Raw genomic sequence first — 20,761 nt, 5'->3', positions numbered from 1 at the left:
ATTTAGCACGCTGTTGTATTACAATGAGCATATAATGAAGCTCAAGGTCTACTGGGAGTTGAATCTTCCACCATCTTGGTGCTAACTGCTGTGTCATTCTTTTAATAGTTAGGCCCTGCCCCCTTCCCTCCTGTCTCAACACCATGACCAGCAAGGTTCTACATGTCTGGTGCCTCTTTGTCTCTTCAAACTCGTCTCCTTTCACTCTGCCCCTTGATCATTAAGTTTCAACCACTCTGGGGTTCTTTCATTTCCTTAAGCATGCTAAGCTTTTTATAGCCCATGGCCTTTACGTGTGCTGTTACCTTTGCCTACAATGTTCTTCTCCTGGCTGTTTATGTGACTGGCTCTTCTCTTCGTCCAGGTGTAGCCCTAAATGGTTCTTCTTGAGATGTCTTTCCTGATGACCACATCTGCTGTCACCTCCAATATATTGTTCTCTGTCTCATCTCTTTGTTTCCTTAATGGCAGTGTCCACAGACATATTTATCAAATTGCTTTAGGTCTGTCTTTCCTGATGAAAGTTAGTTTTGTGGGGCAGACCCTCAGTCTTTCACAAAGGACTTGAATAGACATCTTTCTAAAGATAAACAAATGACAAAGAAGCATACAAAAAGATGTTCAACACTGTTAGTTATTAAGGAAATGTAAGTCAAAACCCAATAAAACATCACTTCACACCCATTAGAATGGCTATTCAAGAAAAAAGGAAAATACCAAGTGCAGACAAGGACGTGGAGAAACTGCAACCCTTGTGCACTGTTGATGGGAAAGTAAAATGATGCAGCAGCTGTAGAGAACAATTTGGTGATTCCTCAAAAAGTTAAACAGAATTACCACTGACCCAGGAACTCCACTTCTGGGCAAAGGAATCGAAAGCAGAAACTCAAATGGTTACTTGTACATCAACGTGACAGCAACATTATTCACAACAGTGAAAAGATGGAAACAACCCATGTGGGGGGGGGGGAGAGGGAGAGAGGGAGAGAGAGAGATATGAACCTTGAAGACAGTGAAATAAGCCAGACACAGAAGGACACATACTGTATTAGAGGCTTGGGAGATGGGGAATTGGGAACTATTGCTTAATGACGACAGAGTTTCTATTTGGGGTGATGAAAATGTTTTGGAAATAGCAGTCACGGTTGCGTATCACTGTGAATATAACTAATGCCACTGAATCATACACTTAAAAACGGTTATAATGTCAAATTTTATGTTATATACAACTTACTACTTCCCCAAATTGGGGACGGGGAGACTTGAGGGTGCATTTACTATCTTCAGGTGTTTATAGGGAAGAAGCAATGTAGATCAGGGTCAGCTCTCCCTAGGGAAAGCATGTACCCACAGCCCAGAGATGGTCTTCTATACTCCAAAACCTAGCAGGAAGGTATAAATGGCCAATATTGTAGACCTAAAGCATCAAACATTTAGATAGGCTTGAAGGGAAAATAGAAGAATGTCCTCATGGGAGAGATGGCAGACAAAAGGTCAGATGCAGGTGCTTCCTGCGGCACCGGCCACACTCTGCTTAGGACAAGTTAGGTGTAACTGTGCTGCCATGATGGAAATACATTTCAGGAATGTATGAAAACCTTGATATCGGGACCAGGACAGGAGCCCTTGACTCTAGGTATGCCCAAAGCGAGTCCATCCTGGGCGAAGGCTAACTAGGTTCCCTGCAGAAAGGGACCGGGTGCCTGTTAATCACAGGTTCATGAAAATGTATTCTGCCACTTAGTATCCAAAGACGGCCATTGCCAGATCCTCTCCCTTTGAGAAGTGGGATTTTTTTCCTTTCCCTGTAAATCTGGGCTGACCTCCTTAACCAAGAGAATGGGGCAGAAGTCACACCATGGTAGGCAGTCTCGAAAATAACCCCCAAACTTTACCATCTACTAGTATTCATGGTCAGGTGTAAACCCTTTCTTTCCCTTCAAGGTGGGTTGACTCGGTTCTCTTCTGAGAGCAGGTTATGAAGACTGCGGCTTCCATCTCACACGGGCTCTGTCTCTGTGGTCACTCCGCTGGGGGAAGCAGGTGCCCTGTGACGAGCAGCCCTACAGGGAGGGACTGTGGCCCTGAGACCAACGGCCCGTGAGGCACTGAAGCCTGCCAGAAACCACACAGTGAACTTGGAAGTGGACCCTTCAACTCCAACTGAATCCTGAAGTGATTATAGCCCTGGCTGACACCTTAACTGCAGCTTTATGAGATGCTCGGAGCCAGAGGCACCCGCTGGTCATTTCTAGATCCCTGATGTCTAGATACTGTGAGATAGCTGCTTGTTATTTTCAGCCACTAAGTTGTGTGATTTTTTTTATTAAACAGCAGTAAATAATGAATATAAGGTGTTCTGCGACTTCTAAGCCTAGGCCCTCACCTCCTGCATCCCAGAGGCCAGCCCTCATGCTAGAAGCACAAGTCACGTGGAGAAGGACCAACGTGCCCATGCTGACAGTCTCAGCCGAGCACCCACTACGAACTAGAAGATAGACTCCAGACAAGCCACCCCAGCCGGCTGCCAGCCATTCATGCCACTCCAGCCAAGGCCCTAGACATCTTGGGACAGAGATGAGCCATCTTCTCCATGTCTTGCTGTATTTCTGACCCACAGAATCACTGAGCAGATAAATGGGTTGTTTTGAGCCACTCAATTTTGGAGTGGTGTGTTACACCACAATAAATAACCCAACAACCACTAATTAGTAGGCTCTGCAGTAAGAGGTAACAGGCCACGCAGGGTGCAGGTCTGGGGCTTCGGGCCTGTATACCACGCACCAGTGATTCCTTCATGAACGATGGACAAACTGAACAACTGGTGACTTTGGGAGGCAGAGAATGAGGTGCATAAGGAAACACTATCCCATTGCCATGATCTAAAACCCCAAGTCCACCACTTAATGTCCTGGAAATGTGAGCCGTTGGTTAGAAACAACAGGTTAAGCCAGGGTGATCAAAGAAATTCCCTGTGTATGTCCTGTTGGAATTACAAATGCCCAAACTAAAATGGCTCGCTAATATCAGTATCTTGTTTGTTGCTAAAAAAAGGCAGCATCAGTGTCTCCCAGCATTATTTAGCCATCTGCTCACCCCAAGGGGAAGAACCTGCCAAATCCCTGCCTCTAACAGGCCTAAAACAGAACAGCCTTATCAAACTGAATGAGTTATAGCAATGTCACATATTTAGAGAAAAGAACAGTACTAATCACATGAACGTTGCATTGATAAGGAGTTAACACTGCAACAAACTGTAAGAGACTTAGTGGCAGGTAGCAGATGGCTAGACCACTATGGAAAAGGCGTCCTTCCCCAGAAAAAAGTCTGTGAAGTGTGTAACTTTACAATAAAGGCAGTCATTTATATCAAAGCTCCCAGACCCCTCAGGAAGACCCCTCAGGAAGATCATTAGGAACCACACAACATAACACTATTCCTCTACCCGAGCAGAAGCGTACAACCATCATTCCCAATGTCCACAAATGAAGAGGAACAAGAATGGGGAGAAAAAGTCCACACATGTAGGTGTGACAGCACTGGTGACGCCGTCCTCCAAGACATTTCAGACACAAGAAGACCTGACAGCAAGCATATGGACCTGGGAAGAGCAACCAAATCCTGGTTCTCAGGTGCCAGCAAGCCACTGCCTCCTGGTATCCCTAGCTTCTGCCCAGGAAACGTCACCAAAAATCCAGTTGCCCATCAGATCCAAACAGTGGAAACTCACTAGTGGCCTATTCAGGAATACCGGAGAAACATGCATGAATTAACACAGTCATGTGATGCCAAGTGAGGGATGGGGCTAATGCACTAGTATGCAGTGTACTGTATCCTGGTACCAGATTCATCTACAAATGAATACACTGAAGTCGGGGAATAAAGAGTCCTGGGGCGAGCTGTGCAATAATGCTTTCACAGTCCAGCTGCAGTACAGACACCACGGGGCAAACATTCAGCTAATTTGTTATTAAGCCAAACAGTATTCTGTGTCATCAATGCTAGTCTCATTAACAATGATGCCGAAATTAATAAAGTGCTTATAGTAAAGCAGTATTTTATGTTGTACCTCTTGTTTCTGAAAAAAAAAAAAAATTCACCAGCACAACACAACCCCACTGGAACATGCTTCAAAAAAAGTATGATTACTGTTATGTCATAGAACAGAATATCAAAATGAAAGAAACAGAGGACTATCCAGAGCCCTAACAATGTGCATTTAATTAAGGGATGGGGATAATTCATGGAAAGATAAATTATGTAAAGGGATGAAACAAACTATAAAAGAGCAAACAAGCTCTCCCCTTCCGCTCCGAGAAGTCCTGTATTAACACATGCGGCACAGACTGGTTTGCATTTGGCAGTCTTCCTGTGTCCATTAGCAAACAGGTAAGGCAAATGAGGAAAGGCCTTTCTAGGCATTTCGGTAAGGATTATGAGTCCATTACCAGACAGATCTAGTTACAAATGTACACTTTTTTCCAACTAGATTATAATACAAAGAATAGAACTCCCTTTACCTCAAACGCAGAGACACGTGTTACAGCCTGGAACAGAGTTTCTGGGGTCCAGTAAGGAAATCTCAGCCATTTGTGGTCAATGAAACAACTGTTACTTTCTGCCCACGTATCACTTTATTAATCTGGGGCTCTGGGGCACCCCTTAGTTTCAGCCCCAGGAAGCCGTACCGGACCACGTAAGTCCCAGGCACACTGACTTTTTTCAGTAGTAGGGACTGTGGATGTGGCTATGGGATCCCACAACTCCAAGCACGACGATTTAGAGTGACCTCGTCCCCACAGTGGCTCGTCTGCCCATCCTATATTTCAGCTCTTTCCCCCTCCCCTCTTCTTTGCCTTTTTAAGAGGTTTAAACAAAATGGCTATCAGTCTCTGACTTCAGCGGTTTCTGTCATCAAACACTCGGACATTTTCCTCATTTCTCATCATCATTGTGTAATCTGTCAGCCTGGCACAATCCTTGGCCAATGGCCATGTTAATTTTCTACTTGAAAGAACACAAATAGGATGCTGCTTATGACGAAGGTAGTAGGGGAGCTTGGGGAATAGCTGTTTGTCTTGATGCATAGCAATTAGCTTGGCAAACAAGCAGTAAGATGATTGGATCTGATACCTAGCCAAAATTGCCTAAAGGAAAAAAAAAATCATTTTGTTGGAGGTATTAAGTGGCTTTTTAAACAGTGGCTATTGACAGTTCTATTTGCCCTTTTGGAAATGGTACGGGCAGTGTGACATCAGAGATCTCCAGTTTCCATGGTGATTATTAGTGATGGCATTTCAAACGTTGTGGTTAGGTTCCACAGTATAATCTTTCCACATTACACCAGAAGAGAGGGAAGAGAAGAAAACTGCTCCATCTTAACATTTTTAAAGAATGCTGATCATCCAAGTAGATAAATATCATGGCTTTCAAGTAGATATGATCTGTTAATCTTAAACAAATGTATGTTGATAGAAGCGACATGAATAAGTTGGTGAAAGATACTAAAGCACTTGGGCTTAACAGGGATTAATTAATTGCTTAAATATTTAGCAGAAAATAACTGCTATTTCCTTCCTACACATTACTTTATAAGCTGGTTGTTCTCATACTACTGATTTACCTATTTTTATATGTAGAAAAAGATTGTTTTCTTACTCTGAAGCAATTAATGCTGAGTTGAGAAACAGTCTTAAGTAGGAGGAAACACTTGTCTTCTTCTGCAGTTAAGGACAACGTGCGGGTGAAAACTGGTGAGCTGTTCTAGCCCAGTGTGAACATCCCTCAAAGACAGGGCAGCTCTTCCTCTGCTTGCCCTCCCCCCAGCCCTGCTCCCCTGCACACAGGAGAGACTCCATACACTTGGTTATTCTGATGTTGGTGAAGCGAGACATTTCTTTTTTGCATTGTTTAATTTTCACATTTAGAGTTGATGGTTAACTGTAAAACACAGGCTACTTACTAAGACGATTTTATATACTTAAAAAACCAGAATGGATTAACTTAAAAGTCATTCTGAGAAAGTGCTTCATTTGACTGATAAACGAGTTCTCAATTTTCTCATGTAGCTATAAAGTTAATCTTTTAAGAAAGTTAAATCAGCTATAAAATATACAGTATGTACCTTTAATAAACAAAATATATTGAGATATCAGATCAAAAACAATTTGTTTTTTAATAGGGAGAAATAGAATACATGGAGTCTTTCTGACTAGTGATTCAAATCAGATCTACTGTGCAATTAATAACATTGCCTAGAGGCAGAATCAAAGATTATAAATCCAAGCAACAGAAAATCTGCTGGCAAGATGAAGGGAAGTCATAATGAATCAGAATGTAATTTTAAAAGAAAACTATATAAATGCATTACTCTTACAGTCACAATAGCCGGAATGATAAATGATCTGTCTCTCCCTTACTCAAGCTGCTAGTTATGCCCAGATAGAGTATCTAGGCCACCACTGTGTGTGAGTTACACAAAAGCCTATGGCTCAAAACATGGATGGATTTACAAATCAAGGACAAGGTCAGAAAAAAAAAGTAGGACACTTAGGGCACAAAGTATCACTAGTTGGGGCTAAAGTTAATACACATCCACAAATCACGGATAGGATTAGCTACCTATAGGAAACTTGCTTATTTCTATCACCAAATACCAATCTACAATGAGACTGAGATCAACTACTAATGAAATTAAAGGGTCTCCTAACACGGTTTCAGAAAAGAACCTACTTAAAATGTAATCCGTGAAATGCAACTGGTCTTGTTGAGAGCTAAAAGAAAAGAAGATACTGAGGGGCAGAATTCTAGACTGTTAGAACTGTAAAAGATAACCTAACCCACTTATTTTTAGTACAGACATATAGGTCCCTGGAGAGCAAGCAAAATTATTCAAGCTCACAAGGAGAGCGACTGTCAATGCAGGAACAGAATCCGGACACCCCGACCCTCCGACACTCCACCCAGTGTCCCTTCTGTACCGCATCTAAAGACGTGCTGCGAATAAACGCAACACGCAAACACCAGCACTACCACAAAGAGATGTTCATTTTAAGGGTCAACTTAAGGAGAATAACTGACTTTTTACAAAAAACAAGTAAAACGCACACACATGGCATGGTATTCAAATCAGAAAGGCCAAAGTTAAAAATAAACAAGTATGAATGGGCAAAAACAACAACAAAACACATTACGATACAAAAACATTTTAAATCTGCTCTCCTTGAAGTTCTGAATAGTGGACACCTCTTAATAGAACAGTAATATATTACTAAATTAGAGAAATAAAATGCATCGCATCTGAGCAAATGTGTCTCTTAGTGTTTTCATTTGAAGGGTGATCACATCTTGAGTCAGTCAAGGCCCTAGCTGGATTCCCCAGTGGAGAGCACCGGTGGGGGCTTACTGACCAGAGAGATAGGAAGCAACGCTTCCTTCCTCCCACAGAACTCACTTGAGTTCCATGAAGGCACTCCACGGCTGCTCCTGCAGAAACCCACTGGCCAAAAGAAACCCTGCACAGAAACCCAGGAGTCCTACTGTGACAGCGAATAAGGAGAAAGGCTCTTCTCTGCTATTTTTAGCAAGCCTCTTCTTGTTATTTAAAAATTTCTACAAGCCGATGATCTGAAATTGAGCTACTATTTAGATTATAATAAACAGCTAGAAAGAGGACAGCTGCCGATTTCCACTGAGAAAGACACTGCTCGAAAAAGCAGGAACGGAGGCTTTTTACGGGGTGACTGAATGTGACCTCAGGCAAGTCAGAGGCCCCCTCTGCATGTAACATTTCTAAAAAGAGATAGATATCCTGAAGGCAAATTAAATAATGTGGAGAAGTGTTAGCTCTTCAGTTTTAAAACTGACCTGGTTCCCACAGATACCAGGAGAATCACATGAGTGTGTATCATACTTTGGGAACGCAGGCACTCCCAGGGTCCCAGAGAACATTTTTACCTTAACGACCTGGAAGAGAACACCACATTTGGAAGAGAATACTAAAACCTTGTTACTCCAAGTAAGAGCTGAAGACAATCAGCACAGGTGTCGCTGGGAGTTAAAGTCTGGGCTTTCAGGTCCCACCCCAGACCTAGTGAGTCAGAATCTGCATTTTAACAACACCTCCGGATGATTCCCAAGCACGGGAAAGTTTGGGAAGTACTGTACTAAAAAAACACTGACCAAAGAGGCCACTGAAATTTCAGGGGATCCACAGCTGCACGTGAACAATGAGTTCCAAGTCCATCTGGCCCTTTCCTGGAAAGGCTGTTTAACCACAGGTTAAACAATTGAGGAGTAAACATGTTATTACTACAAGTATAGGTACCGGTCAGGTGAGCCTTAGTCCCTACTTCATTAGTGCGATTAAAGAGAGCCCAGAAAAATATTCAGACCTAGCCATGTTAAGAAATGCTTTAGGAATCTGCCTGGGTAATAACGCCAAAAACCACAGCCAGGCTAAATCATTGATTAAGCGAGCCTGGATCATTACATTTTCATAACTGTAACCATTAAACCCTGGGCAAGAGGATTGACTTACTGATTGGCAACAACTTACTGATTTTTTTTTCAAGTCTCATTTCGGCTCTCATTTAAGAATGCAGTAGTCTAAAGGGAAGCCAAATGCTGGAGGGAAAGTAACCTAACTTTTGATCATGGCTCTCACCATGTTAGCTTCTCATTGGGAATAGCGATTTTTGTAAGGACACTAAAGAGCAGGAGCGAAAGGGCGCATACGAGTTATTTCTTGCTCCACTCACACCGGACTTCCCCTTTCATGCCCACCTGCCGTTTATCTGATGTCGTAGGTTAGGTAGGGGAAAGCTACCAAACAGGGGAAAGCTGTTCCCCGGAAGCAGTCATTGAAAATAATTTTTCAGGAGCGAGGAATTCTGCATTTAAATATATTGTACTGGCAACTAGGTTCTGCTTTAATTTTCTGAACAACAACATTGATTTATGTTTTTCCTGGATCCATGTCATCAAATTTCATTCTCCCAGAAAGAGTAACCGGGCACAAAATATAAGAGACGAGTTGACCACGATGACCAGCGTGACAGACCACGAGGAAGACAGGATAAGGATTTCTGGTCTTATTGCTCAGAGAGGGAGTGAGTCTGCAAGCTCTATTCCACCAAACTGCATGTGGGAATTTTCTTTGTGTCTGAGCACAAGTCTTTCCCTCTTTGGCTCTGCCTAAGTTTGAACATAATAATCATAAACAGGGGCAAGAGAGGCCTGAGGTACTTTTAACTGTGGTATCAAGCTGAAAATGTGAATGAACCAGCAACTTTGCCCTCCCCCATTACCTGATATAACAGCTATTTTCCCAGATCCGTGTTCTTCTCTAGCGATTCTTTCTGCTTCCTCCATCAGCAGCATGCCAAACCCCTACGAGGAGCAATGGAGGGGGTTAGAGAATTAAGAAGGAAAGAAGTCGTTAAGAGGGGTCGAGAAAATAAGGTGGCTAATATTTAGTACTTGCTAAAACCTTTTAAAGTAAGAGTGAAACAAACCATTTATGGGAATAAGGAAAGAAACCATTCAATTATTCCAAAAGTAGACTGGAGTGGACTAGGAATAATGTGCAACAAAAGCCATCAAAAGGTGTTTTGTGGATGATGTAGCCTAGTTCCAGCGAGGGGGTAACTGCCTCTCCACTTTTGTCTCTTTTAAACAAGTTCTAGGCAATCTCCAGGTGATGAAAGTCTGGGGCATCTAATCTTGTATTTATCAGTCACCCCTTCAATTTCTAAAAGGCTTTTTGAAACCAGGCAATAGTCTTAAATCACGGACTTGGGGGTGTATGCTGTATCTACCATTAGTAGTTTTAATCTAGTTTCCTGAAATTTAAAAAAGTGAGTTATTTATTCAGGTTTAGGGGGAGCGGAGCAGTGTCCCAGTCTATCACATAGCATGCATTTACGAAGTGTTTTAATGTTTCATAACTGCTTTCACTCACATTATCATCTCTGATTCCACAATTGTTGAATCATACGAAATTGCCGGTATTAGACCATTTCTGACTTTCAAAAATAGCAATTTCATATGGTTCAGACTATTATTATATTCCACTTCACTGAGTCCAATTTGTCTCTCCTTCCTCCTCCCTCACACCCAAAAGGGTACAATTTAAAGAGAAAACATCTCTGAACCACTGCAATACTGACTGCTGTTTCTATACTTCCCTTTCCCCTATCCTCTTCCTCTGTCTCCTCCTCTGCTTCCTCCCTCCCCTCATTCCTTTTCTCTTTTCCTCCTTTGGGCCATGTCTTAATTATGGTCAGCTAGAAATGGAACACAGCATACCTGATGTTGAAATTTAGTGGGATCCCGACTGCTCACAGGGACGACACTTCCATACACATGCAACTCCCGGACTATGGAAACACCCCCAACCAATTCGAAACGGAACGTTTCCTCTGAACACTTTCGTAATCTCAGGAGGCCAATTAAAATGTCTTGATCTGGGTCTTCATATGATAAGAATGTTTCCCAGCCACCATTTGCAACATAATCTCTTCTTACCAACTCAACCTGTTTAATAGAAAAACCACACAAAAACTCTTTTTAAAATTAGAGAACAAAGTTCATTTTTATAATTATATGTATTTATTTAGACTGATAGCCACAATTAGGGATAAAGAATAAATAATCACAAATTATGTTTCTTTTTACTTGTCTACTCTCAAATACCACCAGTTAAATGAGAGTTCATGCCTTGTTCGTGGACTATTATTAAAGGAAAACAATTTTACAATTTCATAAATATTTGAACCTCATTAACCTTCCAATTCTTAGAGATCAGCTCAGTAAATGCTTCCATGTATTTAGATCTCTGACCCTCCATGAAGAATCTCTAAGGTATAATGACACATTACATCACGTCTTAGAAGCAGCCCTGAGCCCCAGAACTGTCAGGTGCTCAATGATTTCATTTTCTAGTCCTTACCTCCTCCACTAAAACCTGCTCTTGGGAGAAAAAGAATATTATTACTGGTCACTTATTTCTTGATGGGATTTTAAGAAAAAGTGTCCCATAGGACCTTTAAAATAGTATGCCTAGTTATGAAATTAACATGTGAAAGAAAACCCAATCACCAGAGAGTAGCTTCTGGGGGAAGCTTGTGTGTTAGCAATCCCCATAGCGTTGGACTCTTGCTCACTGCTCACGTGGCCCTTGCACTCAGCATAAACTTAAGCAAAATGCACACAGACAAAGCCACACGTGTGGGCAGGTCTGACAATGGGCAGGCTGCGCCCACAGTGAGGGGAGCAATTCAGACTTAGATTCCTTTTTGCACTCATGTTTGCTGAGTAACTGGATTGCACAAGAATCTGGCAACATGATTAACTGTGTTTGAGGCTACTTTTTCCCTCAAAAGGTCTGAAATGTGAAAAATGTGAAATAAACAACTCATTTTGAGAACAGAAATATCTGTGTAGATATCATCTATTCTAGCCTTTCTCAAATGGGCTCCCACAGGAGAGCTAAACCCCACAGAAAACTTGGCAAATAGCTAACATTATGACATTACAGGAGAGAAGTTAATTCATTACAAGTAAGTTTTATGGAACCCCTGCTAATAAGGCCGCTCTATTCACTTGATTGCCAGCAACGGGCCATGGTTTAACAGCCGCACAGAGATAAGCAGATCACATCCCCTTTATCTGAAGGCACCCATTAGTCACCTCTGGCTATTTACATTTGAATTACTTGCAATTAAAAAAAATTAAAAACTGAATTCCTCATTTGCACTAGCTACCTTTCAAGTGCTTAAATGTCGCACGTGACTGGTGGCTGATACAATACTCCACAGCACAGATTACAGAACACTGCCAACACCGCAGAAGTTCCACTGGATGGTACTGATCTAGAATGAAGTTCAAACTTGGTTTTCCTAACCTGACTCTTAGTTGAGCCACCCTCATATTTGGCTTTCCTGTCTTGCTATCTTACCTCTCAGTTACTCTTTGCTCTTGGTTTACTCATTAACTTCTAGGATTTGGTCCTATTGGTAAGTAGGTGTAAACCCAGGCTTGACAAACACTGATGAACAGGACCTAATCTCTCTAAAAAATAAAGACACTAACCTGGTATGGCCGTACTTTGTGATGAATTTCTTGGATTCCAACTTCTCTGGTTCTCACATCTCGACACTGACAAAAGGAAGGAGGGAAGGAGAGGAGGGAGGGAGGGAGGCAGGAAAGAAAGGTGGGAGGGAGGGAGAGAGGGAGAGGAGAAAGGCAGGGAGGACAAAAGAAAGGAAAAGCGGGGGGGGGGGGCAAATATAAAACTGGTCACTAATTCCATTTTTATTGAAACTTCTCCACCAAATCCTGGGCTCAAAATTAAGTTTGGACATAATGTATATTGGAATAAAAGATCTGAATTTAAAAATAAAGCCATTTTTAAATAAATCCGAGAATAGAGAAAAACAAAGTGAAAATACATGTAGTACAGTATTTCTTTAAAAATCAGTTTAGAATCCAAAGGAGATCAATATATAATATAATATGGAAAGTAAAGAACATGCATCCTAAAATCTACAAATGGTTTTACCCAAAGGATAGAACCGTATCTGAAAGTGCAACCCAAAACTATGTTTATAGAAGAGTAAAAAGCAAATTCTTCATTTTTTAAAAACCTTCACCATTTTATTATGGCAGTTAACATTTTTAGCATCACCATATTTGTATCATTTTTAGAAATGTCAAAGACAGGGTTGCTAAGACTGCTGTTTTCTGCAGAGATAGGCTTGGTAGAAGAAAGGATGGGAGAGAGGAAGGAAAGGAAGAAAGATGAAAAGAAAGAAGGAACCTAGAGTCATTTACTATACAGTCTGAACCATGGTCACAGGTTGGCTCTCCGAGTGTCCCTGGGAGGCACAAAGCTGCCTGCAGGTAACATGGATGCAGAGCTGGTCTGCATAGCCAAGCTATGTGAGGCAACGCTGGCTTCTATTCCACAACCCCAGGTGCATGCTACACAGCCTGACATTTATACTTACAAAACCGTTACAGTATTCCAGTACATGTCCTATGGTACACTTTCCCGGATAGTAAAAATTATTTCCAGGCTTCTAACATTTTCCATCAATGAGGAAAGATCATCCTAGGAAATGTGATGCTGTCACGCAAGCTGTACTACTAATAGCATACTTAGGAAGGACTGCTATATATGGATAGGGTTCCAAGAGAAAAATAAGAGCTCATCATTTAGTTCTCTAAAACAAAGCTATTTCCATGCGCCAGGAAAAACCCAAAATAATGCTTTACTGATGTGGATTTCATGAACTCAAACAAAAATTGTACAGAAAACAAGGATCACAAATCTCTGTAATTTTGAATCTATTACATTTATATATATATTTAATCTACAGCAGTTCTACACAGCAGTGTGCATGTGGAACACACTACACTTACAAGCTCTTAATGAACACACGCGTGCTTTTTTCTTTTTTTGGAGGGGAGGGGAGTGTTTTCTAAGGCAGAGATTGGTGTGTGCTTGTTTTCTAGTGAAGACACTGTCTATGTGAACTAGATGTCTTTTGGGTTTGACTGACCCAGTTGTTAGACTCAACCCCAGTTTACTTTATGAGATGCTATCAAGGCTTATGAGGGGTACCAGGTTGAAGACGGTGGCTGGGCTGATCCCACCCGTGGCTCCATCCCAGACCTAGTGGATCAGAACCTCTGAAGGCAGAGGCCAGGAGTCAATGCTCAGGCCTACGCACCTTCCTGGCCTTTCTTCTTCAGCAGCTCTAAGAAGTAGTTCCCAGGGCACTGAGTTTCAAATCTTACCGTGATTTCAGAATCATCTACAGAGACGATTAAACTGCAGACTCCCGGGCTCTTTGTACTCGCAGGCAAAGCAGAAAGGAGGTGCTTGGTAAATGTTCACGAAATAAGTAAGTGAATGAATAGACATGGGGGTGGAGGGGGCGACCGAGGCTGGTCTTTCTGGGCAGTAACAATGTTTGGTAATTATTTCATGCCTGTAATCTTTGTTTCTTCGAATGTCATATTCTCCCTATAGCCACTAGTCAAGAGTCGAATAGCCAAGAATACTTCAAAAGGAAAAATGTCTTTTAAAAAGGAGTTGAAACATAGTTGGCAATTTGAGTAGGCAGGAAAAAACCACCATTAAATCAACAAACCTAAATTCTTTCAGAAGAAAGCAGAAGGGGTATGGGGATAGAGGCAGCCTTTGCTTTTGCAACCACTCGCTTCGACTTCAACACGCTATACAGTAAGAACGGCTTCAATGTACAAAAGCTCTTTGACCAAACCCGTAAGTGTGTGATGCGATAGTGTCAAAGGTTTTCGTGTGTCACATTACTTCGATCTCAACAGTTATGGTCAAACTCTTACCTGTATTCCAAGGTCTTTCATTCTTGCAAACGCCAGCTCTCTCAAATTACCATGCTCGACTCCTGAGCTGACTAAGGGCATTGGAATATCTCTGTAGGAGAAAAACATCAGCTGTTGCAAAATATAAATCATTTTCTACAGGAGGAAGACAGGACATTAAAAAAAGCGGGGGAGGGGAAGAACAAAACCCAAAAAAACCCTGCCCTCAAATCTACAAAACAGACTAGGAAAACAGAGGCTGAGTATTCTAACCAGGAAGCAAGGTTCACAGCTTTTCTACCCATTTTCCCATCTATGAAATTATGATTTTCACCCACCACTCAGGGTTTTTCTGATGCAAATCAATTTATAAGATTATAAAGTACAAAACAAATGTCCAATAACCATTAGTAAAGATTTTTGGCTGAAGAGACATCTGTACTCAACAAAACAAGAAATAAAACTTTCTTTAAAAAAACAAAATCTGATTTGTTTAAAGAAGAGAAATAAAAATTATTATTAATGCACTGATTTACAGCCTACAAACACTTTCCCATACGGTTGCTGAATGACAGGTAACCATGAATCAAAAGCCTGGCTTAGATGACAACTGGTCTCAAAGGAATAACTTCTTCCTCCTATTTCCTAAAAATCTAAATTAGAAGTGACTCTGCATTAGAAGGCTAAGAGTTTGCCTACAGATGAGAATACACAGAACTCACTTCTGGGCATCAATGTGGTGGAAAGCAGCGCGTATTAAGGAAACTTCAATCAAAAGTTGAAGTTACGAGTTTCATTTCAGTAGCCTTCAACGCCACTTCTAGACAAAGACAATATCTAAAGACAAAGCAGTTTAAAAAAAAAACCTGAGGGGGAGGGTATAGATCAGCAGTAGACACGCACAAGGTCCTGGGTTCAATCCCTAGCACCTCCATTAAAATAAATCAATAAAACCTCTAATTACCCCCCCGCAAAAAACCACCAATAAAATAAAGAATTCCACTTAAACCCCCCCCAAAACTAAAAACAACCAAACAAACAAAACATCTGAAGTAAGAGAATGCTCAGCATCTCCTATTGAGAGACAAGTCCCCAGTTTGTTTTGTCTAATATTTGGTTGATTAGAGACTTGAAGAATACGTTGATTATCTTTTCTTCTCACTTTTGCTTTTGAATCAACTTGAGTCTTTTCTTTCTCTTTTCCCTTATCCCTCCAAATGTTAACACAATTAGCTAATTCACCCAATTGACTCTAGTAAGATACTTCTCGATCTCTCAAAAGTATCAAAAGCCAATCAATTAGCATGAAAAGCTATCACAATGCACCGATTAGGTTTTGGAAGCTACTGTAAAGCAATGATAAGCGAAAATTCTTTAAGACAACGACGTGCCAGGAAGTTCATAGTGAGACTGATGTAAGAAAAAATATTTCAGAGCAATTCGTTAATATATAGCTTACTTCTAATTTTTAGTGAAATAAACTTTCTATCTTTGGAACTATAATTTCTTAAAAGCAAATACATTTTAAGCTAGTAATCAGATGAAGCTGAAAGGCGAGTAAAGTAAAAAGTACAATTTTAGCAAGGAATGTGCAAACAACTGTTTTAAATATCTTACTATTTCATATTATATAAACCAAGGTTAGTCTTCCAAATGCCCCTTTTCACCCTGAAATATTTTATAAATTACAAATATGTGTACATAGTTTCACTATAAAGTAAAGCTTAAGACACTGTTATACATGATATGAAATTGATCTGATACAATCAACAGCAACCACTATTAGTGCCCGTTACGTGACGGATACCTCTGATTCTTGTTATCCATGGCAGTGATGTTCTAAACGTGCCATGAACACTGAATTAGCAAATACTGAAGCATGGCTCCTGGGGAAAATGCGGGCTTAGGTTCCTGTAAGCCTTCAGTCTATTTTCTTCAACTGATCAACACATAACCTGCTTTACGTGTGTTTTTGTTTAAAGACACTTTATTTGAAACAGAATCAATTCATCAACATTGTCCTTGTTGCCAACAGCACTACAATTCATACCGCAGTGAAGCTTATCTAACACATTTATTTTCTTCATAAGACACATCACAGCCCTCTTGTGCTTAGGAACATTACATAGACAGCACCTCCACACTATGCTTGGGGACCATTTTAAACAGCAAAATCAACAGAAAGCACAAAAATGTGAAAAATGTAGACCATGAAAGGATACTTGTTACAGTATGAGAGGTGAAACGGGTACACAGCGTCACCAACATCCTGTGCCTCACGGACCCTCCAGCACCAGGCTAGCATCCACCAGTCACCTCCCCCACAGTGTTGTCAGTGGTGACTATCTGTTTCTATCATCCCTTCTGCATTTATTAGTTGAGCTTGTATTTTAAGGAATAACGTTGCATTTTCCTCCATTTATTTATGAAAGCACAGATTCTATTTTATTCAATGAGTTGTAATCTGATATTAACATTATTTATTTTGTTGCTTAAGCAAGATTTGCACCGTGGGCATGCATTTCGTCTGGTTTCTGGGTCCTTTTGACCTGTCCCCGTCATTCTTTGACTATTTCCTTACTTTCTGGAATAACAAGATGTTTCAGGTTTACCTTATATGTTGGCTTCCCCAGCCCTGGAATTGGCCATTTCGCCATGCAGCCCTGATTCCTTCCAGTGGAGAGTATTTAAAAACCAAGATCTGGGCACTCACTGTGCTCATTTCTACTGTGGTATCATAGCCCCTACCCCCGTCTCAGCGTACACAACTAATAAATTTATGTATCTATATACATATATATTCATATATACACACACATAAACATATAACTATTTGTATATGCAAATTTATAAAGCTGTGAAATCATGCTGATAATTACAACTGCAATCCAGTACATCAGTGTTCTTTTCAGCTTTCTGCCCTTCAACTATTGTAAACCCCTTCAGACAACGAGAAATCTGCTCACAAATGTCCTTAAATTTATGTCTGTCACTGCCAAAATGCGACACGGCTCTGGCAGTGAAATGCCTGGAGTATACCAGATGGGAGTTTTTCCTCACTGAGGAATAGGAATGTGGCAATCTCCACTTTCAGTGATGAAGTTTTTTCACTGAAAATGAAGGGAGAGAGTTCTACACATGCAGATCATCTCCTATTGCAAAGCAGTATATTAAACAGACTGGAATATATAAAAGTAAACAGACATTGTTATAGTCTCCCAGGAGTTCAAAACCCAGGTAAGACTACTGACCATCTGAACTTGCTACAGCCATCTGGGCAGGAGTTAAAATTATTTTTAGGTTTTTCAATTTGTTCCAATCTAGTTTCATTTTCTTGGCTTAAAGAGATAATACATTCAAGAATATTCTCTTTTCTATTTCAACAGGTAACATTTCAAGCTTAGAGGCACTAATATTTGCAATTTGCTCATCAAAAAACTTTAAAAGTGATGTCTAGAGCTTTTCAGGTTTGAAGTTTCTCACACTTCAGAAGCATGTTTTGATTGTAAATTGGTATTCTATTCTAATACTTCACAGTGATTTAAAAATCATATCAAGGCAGACAGCTGCCAAATAGCCTGTGGGCAGCAGCAATTTAATGTGGCTCCATCATGTGTCTGGACAGAATTTTACGTTTAATCACTGACTGCACCCTTCAGGGCTGCAATAGAGAATCATCTGTTGAGATGCTATTTCATAAAAACACCCAGTAAAATGTTACTGACTCAACTGTCAGGAAATGTAAAGTGTAAATTAGTTAAGAAAAAAAAGGGGGGTGAAGTGGGAAAAATGGCCAATTAAAAAACAGCAGGTAATCTAATAGTAAATTATAGTTTTTTTTTAAAGTGTAAAACATTGCGTTTTTCGCTTGAAATATCTTCTCTCCTGCTTTCCTTCCTCTGTTCCTCCCTTCTGATAGCTGTTTAAAAAATAATTTCTAAAATCTTCTCCATGTGTAAGTTTAGTGTCACTAGTCAACACTAAGCAAACTGCCTATAATCAGAAGCTGTCACTAGATGAACCTACGTAGAAATAGCCAGATGTTCTAAAGGCATAGAACACAAAGTCACATATGATTTTCCTTTACTATGATTTAAAAAAAAAAACTGTAATAATTAAAATCACCTGGCTTTAACACCATGGGAGGAGGCTTTTCCCTTTGCCAATGGTTTCTTTCTACCAAGACATAACCAACTGCTTCCAAACTAACTGCACTCTTAGACCACTAACACTTTTCTACATTTTCAGAATTGTTTCGAAAGGTTAAAACCCAAGTTAGGAGAAACACAGCAGAGTCAAACCCCGGTGATTCTCTTTTCCCGAATCAGGTTTCTCAGCCACTTAACACTCTCTAAACACTCAGCCTTCCCTTGCACACACTTGTACATAATGCTTGAGTTCCCCATTAACACTTAGCACTACCACCTGGCTCTCGGTGCAAACTTCTTTCCAGAAGTCAAGATACACCAAACTCTAGCGATCTCTGAACATGATGTTAAAAACAGTAAATGGAATATACAGTTCTTAAGTAGATATATGAAGCTGTTTTACCAGAGCACAGCCATCAAGTTGTTATTAAGTGTTAAGTGTGCTATGTGAGCAGGGACACGGCTTTATCGGTTTCCTAGTCTCTAAATCTGTCCAGGAAAGAGTAGATCAGTTCAAAGGCCTCTGAAAGGCAAAGTGAAATTTATAAAGTTTTTTTTTTTGAGCTATCTCAATAAAAGCACCATCTACCTCCTTTATGATCCAAATTCCATGACTGGCAAATTGTATATGAACAGATAACTGATGTAAGACACAAATAATCAGCTACTTGGAAAAAAAACGTTAATCCTCACTAATAACTAGGGAAAAATGCAAATAATACTTCTAGGTAAATGAAATTTAAAAAATAATCATCCAATTCTATAGAGGTTGTGATAAAACCGATGACTATATAATTACTCTAAACTGGTATAATCCTTTTGGAAAACCGTATCAATATACACAGCAAAACTACAACACTCATTTACACTCCCTTTGTTCCAGAAAGTCTATTATTAATAACAATAACAACAACAACAACAACAACAACAACAACGATGCTTAAATCCTTTATCCTGAGTAATCCCTTCTCCTAGATTATACTGCTCTTAACAGATTATTTCCACAGAAGTAAAGAGTTCTAGGCACATGGATTTTAGTTGTCGTGAGGCCAGGATAATGATTTTTTTTTTACAAAGCGAAGAAACTTGGAAGCAACATAAATGTCTAATATTAAGGAACAGTTTACTGAAAAAGAAAAATTTAAATGCTAGACTACTATGCTGCCATTAACATTGTAACTAGGAAGATTTTTAAGTCCTTGACAAGAAATGGGATGCAAAAATGAAGAAAGAATTATTTGCCAGTGGATAAAATGTGAAGCATCCCAATTATACAAGGAAAGTTTTGGAAAAATAATGTAAGCCTATTATTAATACACATACTGAAAGTGAATTTTAAAGTACCTTTATAGAGAAAGTATCATTTTCTTCATGTAAGTATAGCTATATGGCTGGAAAAAATAAATGTATGACTGGAAATTAGAAAGAAAATATAAGTTCTTGGTAACTAGTACTATGTTACAAACTTTGTTGGAAAAAAGTATAAAATCACATGATCAAAAGGCAAAGTACTGGGGTCAATGAACAGCGGTCCACAACAGAAACACATCACACCCTGCACCTCAGCACCATAAAAGCCAAGACTAGAATTTCAGTGATTATTGATAACAAAAAGGAAGTCAATATAAAGTAATGAATCATTTTATGCAGTATATACAGAGAAAATTATGTAAATAAAATGGGCAAAAAGCAAACCCCAAAATACAACAGATTTGAATGAATTCCTATGCAGGTAGCCACAGTAACAGTCTGGTAATATTCAAGGTAAAACATAAAGTAACATAATACATTTAAGGAATTCTGCCCATGCTTATAGAAAAGCAAATGCTTTATTGCCATCAGTCCACAGTAAGCTACATAAAAAAATGGAATTCTAATGGAAACTTGTATAATACCATAGCTATATTAAAAACATATAAAACATAATAATAAAATGAAAAACATTATAAAGATTTTCTCTTTATATTAAAAAACCTAGAAAGAAATAATTACCGTCAAAGTTAAGTAAATTATCAGTCCCGAAGCATGAAAATCTGACATGACAGCTAGACTCCAGGACTCTCTCCACCAAAGGCAGGTACTATGTTAGTCATGACTTTCTTCAAGCAAACTGCCCTCAGACTCACCGAGGACATTACTAATTCCACATTTTAAAAGAGATTTTACCTCTTGTTTTATCGTATTCTATTGAGCTTTAATTCACCCACACACTGGGAAAGTAATAGGGTGTCAGTTCAAAATCTTAAGCCTACATGCACCTG

The 20,761-nt window shown here is 39.9% G+C and overlaps 1 protein-coding gene and 1 long non-coding RNA gene across 2 annotated transcripts in view; one reads left to right on the top strand and one right to left on the bottom strand.

Moving 5' to 3' along the window:
* LOC116149890 (uncharacterized) overlaps positions 1-4,056 on the top strand; it is a 48,547-nt gene extending 44,491 nt beyond the window's left edge. The window contains exon 3 of the long non-coding RNA XR_010379205.1: positions 1,976-4,056. This is a non-coding gene — a long non-coding RNA (uncharacterized LOC116149890). The remainder of the gene's footprint in view (positions 1-1,975) is intronic.
* Positions 1-20,761, bottom strand: part of ELP3 (elongator acetyltransferase complex subunit 3) — an 80,940-nt gene that overhangs the window by 17,027 nt on the left and 43,152 nt on the right. The window contains exons 11-14 of the mRNA XM_010995418.3: positions 14,374-14,464; positions 12,094-12,159; positions 10,309-10,536; positions 9,309-9,390 (exon numbers count right to left, since the gene is read on the bottom strand). Coding sequence (XP_010993720.2) covers positions 9,309-9,390; positions 10,309-10,536; positions 12,094-12,159; positions 14,374-14,464 — 467 coding nt within the window. The remainder of the gene's footprint in view (positions 1-9,308; positions 9,391-10,308; positions 10,537-12,093; positions 12,160-14,373; positions 14,465-20,761) is intronic.

The sequence above is a fragment of the Camelus dromedarius genome, chromosome 36 (genome assembly GCF_036321535.1).
Source record: "Camelus dromedarius isolate mCamDro1 chromosome 36, mCamDro1.pat, whole genome shotgun sequence".
Taxonomy (NCBI): domain Eukaryota; kingdom Metazoa; phylum Chordata; class Mammalia; order Artiodactyla; family Camelidae; genus Camelus; species Camelus dromedarius.
The sequence above is the reverse complement of the archived record's forward strand: the minus strand, read 5'-3'. Positions and strand labels throughout refer to the sequence as shown.